Source organism: Rutidosis leptorrhynchoides, chromosome 1 (assembly GCF_046630445.1).
Source record: "Rutidosis leptorrhynchoides isolate AG116_Rl617_1_P2 chromosome 1, CSIRO_AGI_Rlap_v1, whole genome shotgun sequence".
NCBI lineage: Eukaryota > Viridiplantae > Streptophyta > Magnoliopsida > Asterales > Asteraceae > Rutidosis > Rutidosis leptorrhynchoides.
In genome coordinates this window covers 580,933,332-580,950,476 of record NC_092333.1, presented here as the reverse complement: position 1 = coordinate 580,950,476, position 17,145 = coordinate 580,933,332, and the positions used below count along the sequence as shown (strand labels likewise).

The 17,145-nt window shown below is 36.1% G+C and overlaps 3 protein-coding genes across 4 annotated transcripts; 1 reads left to right on the top strand and 2 right to left on the bottom strand.

The window, feature by feature from the left end:
* The first annotated feature begins 430 nt into the window (after positions 1 to 430).
* LOC139882545 (proteasome subunit alpha type-4-like) lies at positions 431 to 8,176 on the top strand. The gene is made up of 2 exons (XM_071866848.1): positions 431 to 541; positions 7,228 to 8,176. Exon 2 carries the CDS (start codon positions 7,228 to 7,230, stop codon positions 7,978 to 7,980), a length of 753 nt encoding a protein of 250 aa, XP_071722949.1. The 5' UTR covers positions 431 to 541; the 3' UTR covers positions 7,981 to 8,176.
* On the bottom strand, positions 4,373 to 6,279 carry LOC139845860 (uncharacterized). Its single transcript, XM_071835931.1, has 2 exons — positions 4,546 to 6,279; positions 4,373 to 4,426 (listed from the first exon to the last, which is right to left on the bottom strand). Exons 1-2 carry the CDS (start codon positions 6,277 to 6,279, stop codon positions 4,373 to 4,375), a joined length of 1,788 nt encoding a protein of 595 aa, XP_071692032.1.
* A 714-nt stretch (positions 8,177 to 8,890) lies between the features above and the next one.
* LOC139882529 (uncharacterized) lies at positions 8,891 to 16,726 on the bottom strand. 2 transcript variants are annotated; one of them, XM_071866834.1, is made up of 4 exons: positions 16,537 to 16,726; positions 15,369 to 15,743; positions 14,119 to 14,325; positions 8,891 to 9,324 (listed from the first exon to the last, which is right to left on the bottom strand). In XM_071866834.1, the coding sequence occupies exons 2-4, from the start codon at positions 15,624 to 15,626 to the stop codon at positions 9,037 to 9,039; spliced, it is 753 nt and encodes a 250-aa protein (XP_071722935.1). In that variant the 5' UTR covers positions 15,627 to 15,743; positions 16,537 to 16,726; the 3' UTR covers positions 8,891 to 9,036. The 2 variants fall into 2 exon arrangements, with proteins under 2 accessions (XP_071722935.1, XP_071722940.1); XM_071866839.1 differs by having other exon boundaries at positions 15,369 to 15,626.
* Between the last annotated feature and the right edge of the window lie 419 nt (positions 16,727 to 17,145).

The window sequence follows — 17,145 nt, the reverse complement described above, 5'->3', positions numbered from 1 at the left end:
AATTCAGTAGGCTTATAACTACCTTTAGTGGTTTGATTCTTGATGTTATAATTCAGTAGGCTTATAACTACCTTTAGTGATTTGATTCTTGATTTAGAATACTAATAATGAAGTGTAAGAACAAAGATGATAATGGAGAGAAAGAAAGAAACACTTTGTAAGTGTGAGAAATGGTGCAAGTTTAATGCTTGCATTCATGAGTATTTATAGCCTAAAATCTCAATATAAAAATACATACTTTGTGTACCAAAATTGACTATATGTATACACCAAAATTGACTATCCATATCTATATTATTATTATTATTATAACAATATATATATATATATATATATATATATATATATATATATATATATATATATATATATATATATATATATATATATATATATATAACTTGAGGGTAGTTTATGCAATTCCACCAAACTCCAAAAGGAATTGAAAGAAGAAAACTTGAGGAACAATAAAACTACATCCGAAGTATAAAAAACGCACTTCAACAATTAGCTCACTTCAGCTTTGCAGATCCACGTTAAGGTCAGTTGTTAATTTATGTAGTGTATTGATATCTGCATCTATATCTATATCGATTTTTGTGTATATGTATATGTAGTGTCTGATCAATATAATAAATTTTATGTATAATTTCATTGTTGATTATAGAGTTTGTAGATTATAATTAGGAATGTGTATCTACTCTATGCTAAAAAAAAAAAAAAAATGATTAGTTTATTTGTTTAATGTGGTTGATTATGCTTCACCTCTTAGGGCTCGTATTTTGATTAGGTTATTTGCTGCTTTGGGGAATTTGAATCAAAACCCTAATTTTGTATCTGTTTGGTTGATTGGAAGTATATTTATAATTTATTATAATTATGACTGGTTGATTATGTTTCGTTATTGTGTTTTTACAAATGAAGTATATGATAAGATGTCATTAGAAGTTAGTAAACACTTTTTAGTAAGCAATTATAATATAATGGTATAATGGGATTTGTGATTGCTTGTAAAATTAGTCATGTTGTCTGAATTAACTTGTGAACCAAAAATAATTTATGAATGTTATTTGAGGAGTTATTTAATTCATAGGAGCTTGAGATGGTTACGTGTTTTTGGTCTATTTTATTCATATTATAAGCCTTTTATGTTTGGGAAGGATTTAGACTTAATGTGCGTTTGATAAAACTGAATGATTAAGTGTTGAATGGTTCATAATCTGAATGATTCAAAGGTTCTAAATGAAGTTGAAGTTACTTCTGAATGAAAATAACCTGTTTGATAATCATTTTGGATGAATAATGTGAATGATGTAAAATTACCTTCTGACCTTGACATGAAAAGAAACTATAATATAGTTGTTTAATAAGTGTTCTTGATAAACTTAAAGAGAATATCACATAAAATTTAGGTGATTAATGGTTAAGAGAGAATTCTATCTCTGAATGGTTCAGCACTGAATCCTGAACCGTTCAACACCATATGTCATTCAGACTTCAGAAACAAACTCGTTGCATGCTAAATGGTTCAGCATTCAGCGTTGAACCATTAAATTAAGAGGTAAATAGACACACCCTTAGTGATGATATTGAGGTGCATTTGATTTGGAAATATTTGAAAACAAAATGTTGTGCAACAGATGGAACACCTTAGGAGACATGAGTTGTCTATGAGTTTTTTCCACTAGTGTGAAATAGTTTAGTAGTCTACCGGATATTATTTTGACTTGACAAATATGGTACTATCTCTATCTCTTACCGAATAAAATGCTTCTATGTAAGATAGTGGATTCTGAATTCAATGATACATCCCTAAGTCCATCAAATGATGGACAATGTATAAGGTCCATATACAACAACAACAAAACCCAATCCCGCGCCTGCGGGGTATGGAGGAGGTAAGATGTAGACAATCCTTCCTCTACCCTAAACTAGAAGAGAAGTCGTTTCCTTTACCACGAGTCGAGAAAAGGAATTCTCCACCCATAGGAAAGGGAAATTCATCCCCCTCTTTACTCCAGGGTAGAGAGATTGCTTCCGTGAGGACCTCCGGCTAAAAAGAAATTTTTTTTTTTTTTTAAGAGATAAGTTAAAAAAATAAATAAATAAATAAATAAAAATATAGATACATAAAAATAAATAAATAAAAATATAGATACATAAAAAAAAAAAAAAAAAAAAAAAAAAAAAAAAGGGAGACGCCATGAAAATGGTAGAATCAAATTTTCATGGGTTTAAAGCACGCATGAGAAATCAATTTAGGCTCTGAGCGGCAGTCAAGACGCCACTAAAACGGCGCTTGTCGTTGCCTCAATAAAAATAGCCAAAAGACCTTGTGGACAGCAACTCGAGGGCATGCTGGGTGGAAGTTGTTGCGCAAGCAAAGAGCCAACCACCCTTAGCAAACCAAAAACCACTCATGCACCTTTACGGTAGACACCCCCGAAACCACCCAACTAAAAGAAACCAACCAAGCTCTAGAGCAAGGGAAGTCGTCCTCAGCCATAATGGTCCCAAGATGCACCGAGCGATGTGAATCACCTGATCATACATACATGCATACATACGTACATACATACACACATACATAAACCTACATACAACCATACACCAGACATACCTACGTACATACATGAGACATACCTACGTACAAGAAAGGAACAACCTACGTATAAAGCCACACAAACAACCATACATACATAGCAAAAACACCCAGTCCTACATAAACCTAATAGCAAAACATACATACATGAGTGAATATACCACACCTACAGACAAGTAAAAACATGCATACATACATACCTAACAACATATAAACATACATAAAAAACAAACATACAAAAACGTGTGTAACTACATCATACTTTCATTACAAAACCTACATACATGCATGCAAGCATGCATGCATACAAACATACATGGACCTACGTGCATACGTACAAACAACCCAGCAAGCATGCATACATCCAAAACCAAAGATACCGAAAACATACTCATTTAATGATAATAATAATAGTACATAAAACTAATAAAAACGATAGTAATAGTAATACAAATAATAGTAATAATAATAGTTCATATAAATATTAATAGTAATATATATTTGTAAAACAAATACTAATACACTAATAATTAATAGTGAAACAAATAATAATAATAATAATAACAATAGTAATACTAATAATAGTAATAGTAAGAATAATAACAGTAATAAAACAACTAAAAATAATCCTAATCCTAATTATAGTACAAATAGGAAATAATAATAATAATAATAATAATAATAATAATAATAATAATAATAATAATAATAATAATAATAATAATAATAATAATACATAAAAGAAAGTAATCCTACTCGACTATTCTTATTCTAGCCCTCCACGCATCCCTATCAGAAGTCATGTCCTCGGTCAACGAAAGCTCCCTCATGTCGAGTCTTAGTCTATCCATCCACCTACGAGTAGGTCTACCCCTTCTCCTTACACCATCGACCGTGAGTGCCTCAACTCTCCTAACCGGGGCAATACGTGGTCGTCTCATCACATGCCCAAACCGACGAAGTCGTTCTTCTCTTAGCTTGTCGATGATGCTACTGATTCCAAGTTTTTCCCTAAACACACCATTTGGGATCATATCTAGCATGGTTTTACCACACGTCCACCTAAGCATCCTCATTTCTGCCACCTCCATCCTTCTCTCTTGGGCCTTCGTCATAGGCCAACATTCTGATCCGTACAACATGGCGGGTCTGATTGCCACCTTGAGGAATTTCCCTTTCAATTTGAGTGGTATCTTCTTGTCGCATAATACCCCTTTCGCTGCCCTCCACTTCAACCAACCTACCTTAATACGATGGGTCACATCATCGTCTATCCTCCCCGATTTGTGGAGGACCGAGCCTAGATATCTAAACGAATCTTGTGGATGCAAGATCTGGTCTCCAATGCTGATATTTACTCCAGAATTTTGTTCATCTTCAACCCTACCGAAATCACACCTAAGATATTCCGTCTTTTGCCTGCTGATTCGTAGGCCATTTTGTTCTAAGGCCTCCCTCCATTGTTCTAGTCTTCTATTAAGCTCTTCTTTGGAATCCGCAACAAGCACAATATCATCGGCAAAAATCAGACTCCAAGGGATGTTCTCTTGTATTCCTCGAGACAGCTCGTCGAGGATCAAAGCGAAAAGGAAAGGGCTAAGGGCAGATCCCTTGTGCAGACCAACTGTTATTGGAAAATACTCTGTGTTTCCCACAGGTGTCCGAACGCACGACTTCGCCCCTTCGTACATATCCACAATAGCTCTAATATATCTACTTGGAATACCTCTAACATTAAGGGTCTTCCAGATCAACTTTCGCGGAACACAGTCATAGGCCTTTTCTAAGTCTAAGAAGGCCATCTCTAAGTTCTTTTGTTTTTCCCTATACTTCTCCATAACGCTTCTTATAATATGAATTGCCTCCATCGCGGAGCGTCCTGGCATGAAACCAAATTGGTTTTCTGAAACTGTAGTTTCGCGTCGAAGTCTAGTCTCAATTACCCTTTCCCAAAGCTTCATGGTATGACTAAGTAATTTTATGCCTCTGTAGCTACCGCAGATTTGGGCATCCCCTTTATTTTTGAAGATGGGTATAATCTCGCTGCGTCTCCATTCTATGGGCATTTTATAGCTTCTAAACGTCTTATTGAAAAGACACGTTAGCCACCTAACACCATCCTCGCCGAGGCACCGCCACGCCTCTATTGGGATCTGGTCTGGTCCAACAGCTTTGTTTCTACCCATCTTTCGTAGTGCCAATCTTACTTCTTCATGCCTGATCCTCCTACAGAAACTGTTGTTCTGGAATTGTCCTATACCCGAGTCTCGCGAGTCCTCTTGGCGCCCGGGTCCTCCACCAACGAAAAGAGATGAGAAGTACCATTCCCATCTTTTCCTTATTTCGTCTTCCTTCACAATGGTGTGACCGGATTCATCTTTGATAAACTTGATGTTATCTATATCCCTCCTCCTATGCTCTCTAGCTTTTGCAATCCTGTAGATATCATTAGCTCCTTCTTTAGAGTCTAGTTTCTTATACAAATCTTCATACGCTTTATCTTTTGCACGTGCAACAGCCTTCTTAGCTTCCCTTTTGGCTTCTTTATATCTCTCTTCAGCCCTAGTTCTATCCTCAAGTGTTCCCTCCCTGCAAGTAATGAGCTCCCTAAACCTTAGTTGCTTAAGCGCGATTTTGGTTTGGACCTCATCGCTAATCCACCATGATTCTCTACCAGGTTTGTGTCCTCGCGATGTCCCTACTACCACACCTAAGGCTTCCTTGGCTACATCTCTAATAGTGGAAGCCAGACTATTCCACATCTGATCCGCGTCACCATGAGTAGCAATTTCCACTCCTGCCTCTACTCTTTCCAAAACCAAAGCTTTAAAAGTTTCGGCTTTCACTCCATTTAGATTCTTCCATAGGATCCTAGGTTGGACGGGTCTCGCGCTCCTGGTAGCCCGTCTCTGCAGGGCCAGGTCCATGACCAATAATCTATGTTGGGTGGAACAGGTCCAGGTGGTCAGAACTCTACAGTCTCTGCAAGCCCTAAGCTCCCCTTTGCGAAGCAGCAAATAGTCAATCTGGGTACTATGGCCCCCACTGTGGAAAGTAACTAGTTGAGCTTCCGTCTTCCTGAAGAAAGAGTTTGCAACAACCAAATCATGGGCAACAGCGAAATCGAGAATGGAGCGTCCTTCTTCATTTCGAACTCCGTACCCAAAGCCCCCATGGACACCCGTATATCCTTCTGAATCCGTGCCTATATGACCATTAAGGTCACCCCCAATAAGTAAGCGATGGTCAGCGGGGCAACTCCTCACGACTTCATCTAACGAATCCCAAAAGCTTCTTTTTTCATCTTCACCCAAACCAGCGTGAGGTGCATAAGCGCTAATGACCATGTAAGTCCCTTCCTGGATAACTAATCTTATTGACATAATCCTATCACTAACCCTACCTACGCCCACAATATTATCCTTATACGGATGTCCTAAAATGACTCCTACCCCGTTTCTAGCTACCTTGGAACCCGAAAACCACAACCTATAGTCGTCAATGTCAACCGCCTCTTGACCCTTCCATCTGGTTTCTTGAACACACAAAATATCCACTTTACTTTTACGTAAGGTCTCAACAAGCTCATAGGATTTGCTAGTCAAAGATCCTACATTCCAACTACCTACTCTAATCTTAACCGGGTTCGCTAACCTATTTGCTAGTATAAGGTCCATATATGTTAAGTTTTATTGTGGATGATATTTAGAAATGAGGTTCACACATGGAAATTTTAAGGCATCTCTCTTTAGCTTTAACATCTGTGGATAACTATACATATTCGTGATAGTGTAAGTTAGTATTTGCCTTTTCCAAAAATAGTATCGATAAAATAAGAAAATTATTAGCTTTGATAACTGATGATCTCGCCATTATCTTCTTAGAAAATTTTTATCCAAATATATTCTAACCATTTGCTTCTATAATGTCTGCTAAATCTGATCTGAAAATTATTAGCTTTGATAACATCTGTGTTGATTTGAAATGAAGTGTTTTAGTTTAGGATTATTACTTAACATTCATGCTGGACTCCACCGGTAGCTCCTAAACTGTTTTTGTTACTTAAGACCTTCATTTATCGTTGAAGTTTGAACTGATACATTACTTATAATTAGAGGTGGGTTAGGAAAACATTACATTTTAGTTTTTGATTAGTTTCGAAACGAGCTGGATCTTGTTGGTATGATTAGGAAAGCTCTTTTCTCTAAAGTTTTAAACACTTATAATAATAATCAATGTGTCAAATCTGAAGTTGTTTTTATTACTACTACTACTATTATTAATTATTTATCTATTATTATTTCAAACTATATTCCTGTTTTTGAATAAAATGCTTCAGAAGGTTTTATGCATTCTAAGTGTCACTTTTGGCTACTTTCGGCCGGTTATGCGGCCCATTTTTAAGGCTTTTTATACCTGGTCAACTTGTAAGATACAAAAGACATCCCTAATTCCGACCAATTCATAAGTAAATGGTTGATGTTCTCGACTCCACTCATTATTTGCATATTTAATCAGTTCTGCACTTATGCTCTTGTATTGTATCAATTTATAAATTACTAAATCTGCATCTAGTTTTGGCACTTTTTTTATTGGACATTGTTGTTTCACTATATTTATTACAGATGTCGAGAAGGTATGATAGCCGAACAACAATTTTCTCCCCCGAAGGTCGTCTCTACCAAGTTGAATACGCAATGGAAGCCATCGGAAACGCAGGATCCGCCATTGGAATCCTCTCAAAAGATGGAGTGGTCTTAGTCGGCGAAAAGAAAGTCACTTCAAAACTCCTCCAAACCTCAACTTCAACCGAAAAAATGTACAAAATCGATGATCATGTTGCGTGTGCTGTAGCCGGTATCATGTCAGATGCCAACATCCTAATCAACACGGCTCGTGTTCAAGCACAACGCTACACCTTTTCTTACCAAGAACCAATGCCCGTTGAGCAACTAGTTCAGTCCTTATGTGATACCAAACAAGGCTACACCCAATTTGGTGGGCTCCGCCCTTTCGGGGTCTCGTTTTTATTTGCTGGGTGGGATAAAAATTACGGGTTTCAGCTTTACATGAGTGACCCGAGTGGTAATTATGGTGGGTGGAAAGCAGCTGCTATCGGTGCTAACAATCAAGCTGCACAATCGATGTTAAAACAGGATTATAAGGATGATATCAGTAGAGAAGAAGCTGTACAGCTGGCACTTAAGGTTCTTAGCAAGACAATGGATAGTACTAGTCTTACGTCTGATAAGCTTGAACTGGCTGAAGTTTTCTTGTCGTCTTCTGGGAAAGTTAAGTACCAGGTTTGCACACCCGATGATTTGAGTAAGATGTTGGTCAAGTATGGTGTCACCCAGCCCGCTGCTGCAGAAGCTTAAGTGATCGATCGCTGTATGGTTTGATTTGACTTTCGTTTGTTGCTGATAGACTTGTTTGGATAATGTTTTAAGTTGTATGGTTGGATCATGATTTTGTTCATTGGTGGCAAAAACTTATCATAAGTTCTTGATTTCTTGTCTTTAAAAACCTTGTTTTTGCAATAGTTAATCTATTAATGACATTTGAAGAAATCTTTTTCTAGGATAAATAAATCTTATTAACTAAATGCTGGTAAACATTCATTAATAATTAGTATTTTTGGCCCTGTAAGTTATGTTCCTTTGAAGTTCAAAATTTAGATTAATCAGTTTGTTACAAAAGATTTCACAATTTACACTTTCCTATATCAATCTAATGTCCTTTCAGATGATATATTTAAGGATATTATAGATTAAAGATGAAATTCTCATCATTTTGACCGGATGAATATCATTCAAATCAGCAGAAAAAGACGCGAGACAGGCTCGAGACGGTAAAAACTTTAAAACATCGCAACGGAAAAAATATGATCGAGACGGATGTTGACCAACGTTGACTTTATATATGTATTTCAAGCATAAATATTTCAAAGTAAACATAGATATTTGCCTTTAATTTGAAATATTTATGTATGAAATGAATATTTTTAAAATTTATTTAAAAAGTAAACGTTGGTCATCATCCGTCTCGACCCCGACTCGATCGTATCGGCCGTTTTTTATCGTCTCGGCCGTTTTTACCGTCTCGGCCATTATTGACCGTTTCTTTTGCGTTGTTGACCGATTTTTAAGCGTCGACCGTTCTTAACCGTTTTTAGGTCCATTGCAATGGTAGCATGGTAAAACCGTTGCGACGCCAGTCTTGGCCTTTTTTTACAGCACTGTCTATAAATAAGTGAACAGATCAAAATTTACACATAATACACCACTGATGATTGCAAGGAAAATTTACTGAGAAGGCTCTCCAATTCAAGTAATTTAGTACACAGGAAGTGTATTTAAACGAATAATAAGTGTATACAACGCCATTAACTCTTGGTTAAACACTCTACTAAATACTTAATCAAGAAGTTAAGTTTAATGCTCTGCACTCAACCAATCTCGAGCTGCCACGAGATCAGGCAAGACTGTAGCACCAGATTTCTTCCAATTTTCGGCATCGGGAGTTTTAAACCTATCCAACAACAATGCATGCATCCCAATACTTTTGGCTGGGGCGTAGTCTTTGCGCATGCTATCCCCAATGTGCAAAGTTTCTTCTGGTGCTATATTTCCAGCTCTCTCTAAAGCTATCTCGTATATTTTCGGGTTGGGCTTTTCGACTCCCACCAGGCCCGAGAATACACCAAAGTCATATTCAGATCCCTGAGTTCCAAAAGGACAAGAAAATAGATTAATATCATGCCAGTGTTCACATTCTACAATAATAAAGAAATTAATGCACCAACATTCATATACATGGGGTTGTCACTTTGTATAGAAGTAGCAAATTGGGTACGTTGGCCAGTTTGGTGGAAGGTCAAAATGGGTAAACTTATTGTACTGATTGAAGCAGATCACATCAATAAAAAAAAAATAGTGTATCTAGGATATTATAGCATCAATTATATTATTCCAACAATAATAATTGAATATCTGAATGAAGAAGATTCAAAAGGTTTACACATTCTATAGATCACTTTGAGCGACGTTCGATTAGTTTGACCCATTTAGCTGATTTCCTTCTAAGCTGTGTATAAAAAGATCACTTGAATCAGCCTACTATAATGGGTCAGTAATGCTACCTCTAGTTTGCTTTGACCCATTTTGCTTGTAATATAAATTATAAAGAAATTATATTTATGAAAACCACACTGTGACCCTCTCTGTCAATCAGCTTCTGAATCTATTAAGATAATGTGAGTCGCAACATCATTTTCATCATATTTTTTGTATGGAATCTGTAAACTAAGATAAACGAAAGATTAATAAAGAACAAGGATCTAAAACTAAGTAAAGAACTGAAAGAAAAGAACTGTGTAAAACCCAAAAGACTACATTGTGTATTACTTCTATATATCCTCTAATGTGCTTACAAGAGTGCATATATAGATACAAAGCCAACTACTCACATCAATGCCAACTAACCACACTAAATGCATAACGTCTACCAACAATATATTAAATGCACCGACTAACATTAAATGCGTATCTACCGACTGTATTCTAATACATCTGCTACACTCCCCCTCAAGCTGGAGCATAGATTTTGATCATGCCCAGCTAGACACGAAATCGACAGAGATAACTTCAGGATAATGATATGACAGCTCCTCAACACTCCCCCTCAAGCTCCAGCTTGTTACAAAACTAAACAACCAAGAAATAATCCACCTTTTCATAATCTTCTTTGAATCCCTAATCCAAGACTTCAATAATCGCAAAGATAATCGATCTCACTTGGGATAAAAAAAAACGAAGCAACCAAATCATGTCTCAATAGATCTCACTTGGGATCTAATCAAAGTAACCGAAATGGACAATATAATTGATGACTGTGGCCGGGAGAATACGACGACGGTGTAAATGGAGGATATGACAACGGTGGCATACGTGGAGGCCATGACAACGATGAAGGACGCGAGTAACCAAATTCGTCTCACATGGACGAATAAATAGCTGAATCGATCTCACCAGGGACCGACCTCATAATTGATCTCGCAAGGGATCAAGTAAACTCAAACGGCGGCGGTGGTGGCTTCAAAGGACTGCAGCAGTGATGACTTCAAATGACATCTCAAGAACCGAATTAGCCTCACAAAGGGCTACCAAATAACCAAACTAGCCTATCCAGAGACGAACAATTAACCCAATCGATCTCACCAGGGATCGAACTAAATATGCCTCACCGGGGGGCAATCAAACTCATCTCACATGGATGAACAAACATCATCTCGCCAAGGATGACTAATAACCATGGATGACTAGGAAGGCGGCGCGTGTTTGGTTTTCCTGCAATCGGAAATTCAATAGATGACTAATAACCATGGATGACAAAGATTCATCTCACCAGGGATGAACAAATAACCGAACTCGTCTCACTAGGGACAATCAAATAACCAAACTTGCCTCACCTGGGGCAACCAAACTCGTGTGATCAGGGACGAACAAATAATCAAGGATGACTAATTAACTTTCAGTTTTACAATAACACCAATTAATTGAAAAAGTTTAGTCTTTAAACTCATTTGTGGTGGTAGTAATTATCTGTTTCCACTTTCCACCAAAACATACCCCTCCCTTAAATTATAAATATTGGGCCCTCCACAAACTTTTCTTCACCGAAAGTAATCCCATCAAAATGAATATGTACATTTATTTTATGAAAATGGACAAACCTCACTACAAAGGTTGCTACTTTTTTTTTCTTTTTCATTCTGCGGATGCATGATCATTCAAAAGAAAACCATAAAGATTAAACTCTCATCCAATACAAAAGAAAACCCAACAAATCAGAATTATCTCAAAACTCAAACACTGATTCTTGCAAATGTTGTTACCAACGGAACTCAAATCAAAGTACCCAAATAGACCAATACTCACCGGGTTTTTGGTCTGAAATTCAAGACGAGTCCACCGGAAGAAAAACCGACGACGTAATGCAGGACACGCGCCGACACGCGCCGGTGAGTGGTTCTTCGGCAGCGGTGGTCGGCGGTGGCTATAGAAGGCAGCGGTGGCGATGGTTTCGGTTGTCAGAAATTTAATTAATTTTTTAGCTTTTGCAATTCACGCTGTTCTTAGTCGATTGGCGGGAGTGGTGAGAATTCTCACTCTATATGGATGCTTCTTTTATCACAGAATAAGCACTCTCTTGGGTGCTCTGAAATCCGATGGAGGTACTCTCTAGGTACCTTCTTTATACCCAAAACTGAGGTACCACCTTTAGCGGGAAGCAAAAATCACTCTCATGGGTGATTTCAAAATGGCAGCAGCGGTGGTGATGACGGTTTATACTAACAGGGTATAAACGAAACTCTCTGAAACCTTCACAGACCACTCACAAGGGTGCTCTGCTATGCTCTCACAGGTATAGCTCTGATACCATGTAAACTAAGATAAACGAAAGATTAATAAAGAACAAGGATCTAAAACTAAGTAAAGAACTGAAAGAAAAGAACTGTGTAAAACCCAAAAGACTACATTGTGTATTACTTCTATATATCCTCTAATGTGCTTACAAGAGTGCATATATAGATACAAAGCCAACTACTCACATCAATGCCAACTAACCACACTAAATGCATAACGTCTACCAACAATATATTAAATGCACCGACTAACATTAAATGCGTATCTACCGACTGTATTCTAATACATCTGCTACACTCCCCCTCAAGCTGGAGCATAGATTTTGATCATGCCCAGCTTGACACGAAATCGACAGAGATAACTTCAGGATAATGATATGACAGCTCCTCAACAGAATCATTTTGCCTACCAACACGAAGAGGGCAGAAATGGTAAACGCTCTTGCTTGAAGAAAAAAAAAATGTTTGGCTTCTTAAGATATATTGACATCTAGGTGATTACTTCTTGTAAACAAACATACAAAAAGTGGTACAGAATTATTAAATCACACGTATGAGTTACACGTCATTACTTGAGCAACATATGTTAATAAGTTTTATAGCTTTTAACATATAGACAAATGCATTTATACTCGATCAATTTGGACTTAAAAAACTCAAGGGGATCAAAAATATCACCCAATGTTCTAGTACAACAGAAAATCTAGGGATGAACCTCTCGAGTAACATATGGGAATGTTGACCTGTTCACTAATTATCTCTATATACTAATCCCTATAGTTGGGGTACTATTTCCTTACTATTCAAGATTTCAAGCTTTACCGAGTTGTACATCGTGCATAACCCGTTGTACCCACAAGGGGTAGCAGTGATCTACAGTAACTTTTTTTTCTTCCTAAATTGTCCCTCTCATTCCCCCTACAAATTATACTAAAGGACTGCACAAAACCATTGGCGCTATTTTTTTAAACTAATTTTCCTCAAAAAAACGTTACGATTAATTCTTATTTTGTTATTGTTACCCTTCTTTTTCCCTACAATTTTACCTAAACTTTCGCCAACAACGACAAACAATTCTTGAATACTTCATGACATTGGCAAAAAAATGTCTACACTAAAGATTGCATACTTTACCGAGTTGTACATCGCGCATAAACCGTTGTACCCACAAGGGGTAGTACTGATCTACAGTAACTTTTTTTCCTTTTTTTCCCTTAATTGTCCCTCTCATTCTCCCCTACAAATTTTATTAAAGGACTGCACAAAACCGTAGGCTCGAGAGTTTTTTAAACTAATTTTCCTCAAAACAACGTTACGGTTAATTCTTATTTTGTTATTTTTACCCTTCTTTTCCCTACAATTCTTCCTAAACTTTCACCAACAACGGAAAACAACTCTTGAAGACTCCATGACATTGTCCAAAAATGTCTACACGATGGCGCGGCAACACGCGCTCCCTATTACTAGTTTATTCAATTCACTATGTTTTATCTCTAACAAGTCAGGGACATCGTCCACTGTATTATTAATGCATGAAACCACCTAAATCATTTTTATTTTCAAATTCAGATTATTATTCGAATTTCAAATAAGATAACTTTTGTTATCAACCTTGACATGCTAATGCGTTAAAAAGATTCAACATGACCCGTTTCTTTTTAATATGTACCAAATTACTACCCATTTGGTTGGATCAATTTAACTTGTTACCAGAACCACCTATTTGCTTATTTCTACTCTACGGCTAGGATTAAAATTACTCCTTTAAATCATCAATTTTTTTTTTTTTCAGAAGACAAAAATGCAAAGCAACTGTGTATTGTCACCAAAGTGCCTTTGGCCTAACGGTATGTGAGTAACCCTGTAGATTCAAGTATCATTGGAGACATAATGTACATAATATGGGATGTATATAATATGTGGGGTAAGGTTGTTAATGATAATCACATTTTAGGAACAACAAACTGAAATCACATTTAAGGACACATGTATTCAGTTCACAAAGTTAGTTTATAATATTATGTTTCAAAAAAAAAAAAAAAAAATATTAAACAGATCGAAATCCAAGTTTCAAAAGTATGGTACTAACCTCATTTAAGCCAAGAGCCGGAAGAATAACATCTGGATACCGATACTCAGCGTTGCTAACAACCCCAACAGTCACCCCTTGTGAACGAAGCCATCTTAAAAATGGTTGCGAATCAGGAAAGACTATATAAGGAGCAGATGAACCAAATGTCGAGTATATGCGCCTGAAGACTTTCTCAAATGTCTCTTCATCAAAATCATATCCTGCCTAAATACAAATAAAACGAAACCATTTTAACCTAACTAGTAGACTCTTGCCTCCTTTACAACTCATCCCTACTGTAATGAAGCTTCATTTTCATATATCAACTACAATATATTATTATTTTTTATACCTGGGTATCCGACTCGCTTTTACGAATCGACTGATCCCAGGGTGACCCGCTTTGCGGGCAACCGGAGTCATTGCGGGTAAACCTAATTAATCACACACGCACAAAATTATGTGTATTTATCGTTGTAACAAGTCGGCCGGGACCTTGGAGGAGCGAGCTGGGCATTGACCAACGTTGACTTTTAGTAATAAATAAACTGAATATATATATATATATATATATATATATATATATATATATATATATATATATATATATATATATATATTACATACAAATATAAATACATCAAACATAAAACAAAAATATTTCAAACATAGATATACGGCACAAAAATATAATTTAAAAAAAAACTTTGCCTTTGATCGACTTTGACTGACTCAGACCCGACTCGGTTGTTATGTTTTTATTTTCTCAGCTTTGCGTATTCAAACCCATGACCTCCACTTTGGAAGGTAGACCCTAACCACTCCAGCACATCCCCGTAGTTTACAATGTTATTGGAGTAAACTTTTAAACTAAAGATACCAAGTTGTTGTCAATTACTATTTTGGTCCATTAATTCTTGTTTTAACCATCACTAGATAGTCCAATGGTTGGGTCCATGAGTTCCTTGCAAGAGGTCTCACGTTCGAATCATTTTAGGACGAATATCTAGTGGTGGCCAGGGGTGGGTTGGAGACAGCCAAGGAGTAATCCTGCACTGCAAGGGAGTAATCCTGCTGGGCTGCGTACATCAGAGTATGGGGTCGGATTACTTGCCCTCCCGGGTAGCCCGAACTGGGAAAACCTTCTGCCTTTTACCTTTTAGCTTTTATCTTTTACCTTTTACCTTTAATTCTTGTTTCTTATGGGATACTACGGGTTAATTAATACCGTTCCTTACTGTTTTTCATGTAAGAGTAGCATATTTTACCTTAACAAAGGAATTTTTCACACAAGTTTTCCACCATACAATATTGGGCATTTTATCTGCATGTCCAAAACACGGATGTTTCTTCGCCATTTCCGTATACGCAATCTTAAAACCGTCATGTACCCGTTTGTAGTCCGGGCAAGGAAGCCCTACGGACTTAGCAGCCATGCAATAATAATCACCAAGTTCTCCCTTGTAAGCCATCAAAGTCCCCGTAACGTCCACAGTGATACATCTTAGCTTTGTTATAATAGACATCTTTGAAGCCAAAATTTGGTTTTACAATTTACAATAATCAATTCAATTAATAATCAATTAAAATGACTAGATAATATCATTTAGATAATTAACTTTCTTTGACAAATCAAGTAGCTCCTGCATTTTATACCAGAATAATGTAAGAACAAATTAGAAAGTAGTGTGGATATGCATGAACAAAACAAAATTAATTCAAACATGTTGATCAAATCTATCTATTATATAAAGTATAAAGCTACAAGATCAAAAGGGTTACCATTTTGAAAGCTACAAAGGTATTAAAGTGAAATGCACAACATATTCTTGGACCACAATGCAACATGTACACTTAATCCCTTCAACAAAGTTTTGATTTTTATAAAGTTCCAATTTGAATTTCAATGTCGCATTCCATGGAAATCGTAATATCTTAATTCGATCGACAACGACACATGGTTTAAAAGAAAGTAAATTATCTGTCATTCAAATGCTTAAATCTCAATTCAATTCAAAACTTCATTAAAATGAAACATGGCACCTTACATTAAATTATCTCAAAACAAATAATAAATGATAAAAAAACATTTTTAATTTTATAAGATTGAAGAAAAATAAATCATAGTGCAGCATCACAGTAACAAAACTTAGTTGTTATCTAACCTAATTACTATGTACAACCTAAAGATTATTACAGTATGCGAAAAAAATTGAAATTTGGATAAGGTAAGCAAATAAAGTCAACCATAAGGCCTAATGATCTCTACCAATATTTGGGGGGATGAAATTAACAAATTTAAACAAATAAACAAAGAAAATTAGAAATATATTTAGCGTATAATATTTAACACAGTTACCTATGAATCGATGTTGTTGAATGAATTCATTAGAACGAATACAGAAAATTAAATCAAGAGAAAGATTGTAGCCATACCAGAAGTTGAAATGGAAGGGAAGAATCTCAGTTGTCTGCCATGAAAGTAAGGGTTTATATAATATTAATTAATTAATTTCATTATTTAGTTTCTTAATTAGATTAATTAATTATTAATTGTTAATTGTTCAATACTCTACTCTGCTAGTGATGAAGAAAGCTTTCCCGCGGCGCACGGGAACGGTGTATATGTTAGGCCTGAATATTTAGTTTTAAGTAATTTTGTTTACATTAAGGTCATATATTTTGTAAAGTTTGCTGATTTTAATTTACATTTAAGTTTTATTTTCATTTTGGTCCTTTTTGAACATAAAATGCTGAAATGTTAACCTAATTCATTTTGGAAATCTATCCCATTCCCAAGGCCGGATATTGGGCCGTGCAACCCGTGCAGTCGCACAGGGCCCAAAATCTCTAGGGGTCCAAAAAATGTATTCTAATGTTGCATATGTAGGCTCATTATTCATAGATGAGTCTATTTGATAATTAATAATTTAAAAACTAAAAAGAAAATACACGATGCTACGTTTTCTATTGAATTTGATACTATGTTTTCTACGTTCGTTATTTTGATTGATCCTAGTAATTTTGACTTTATTAATATTATTA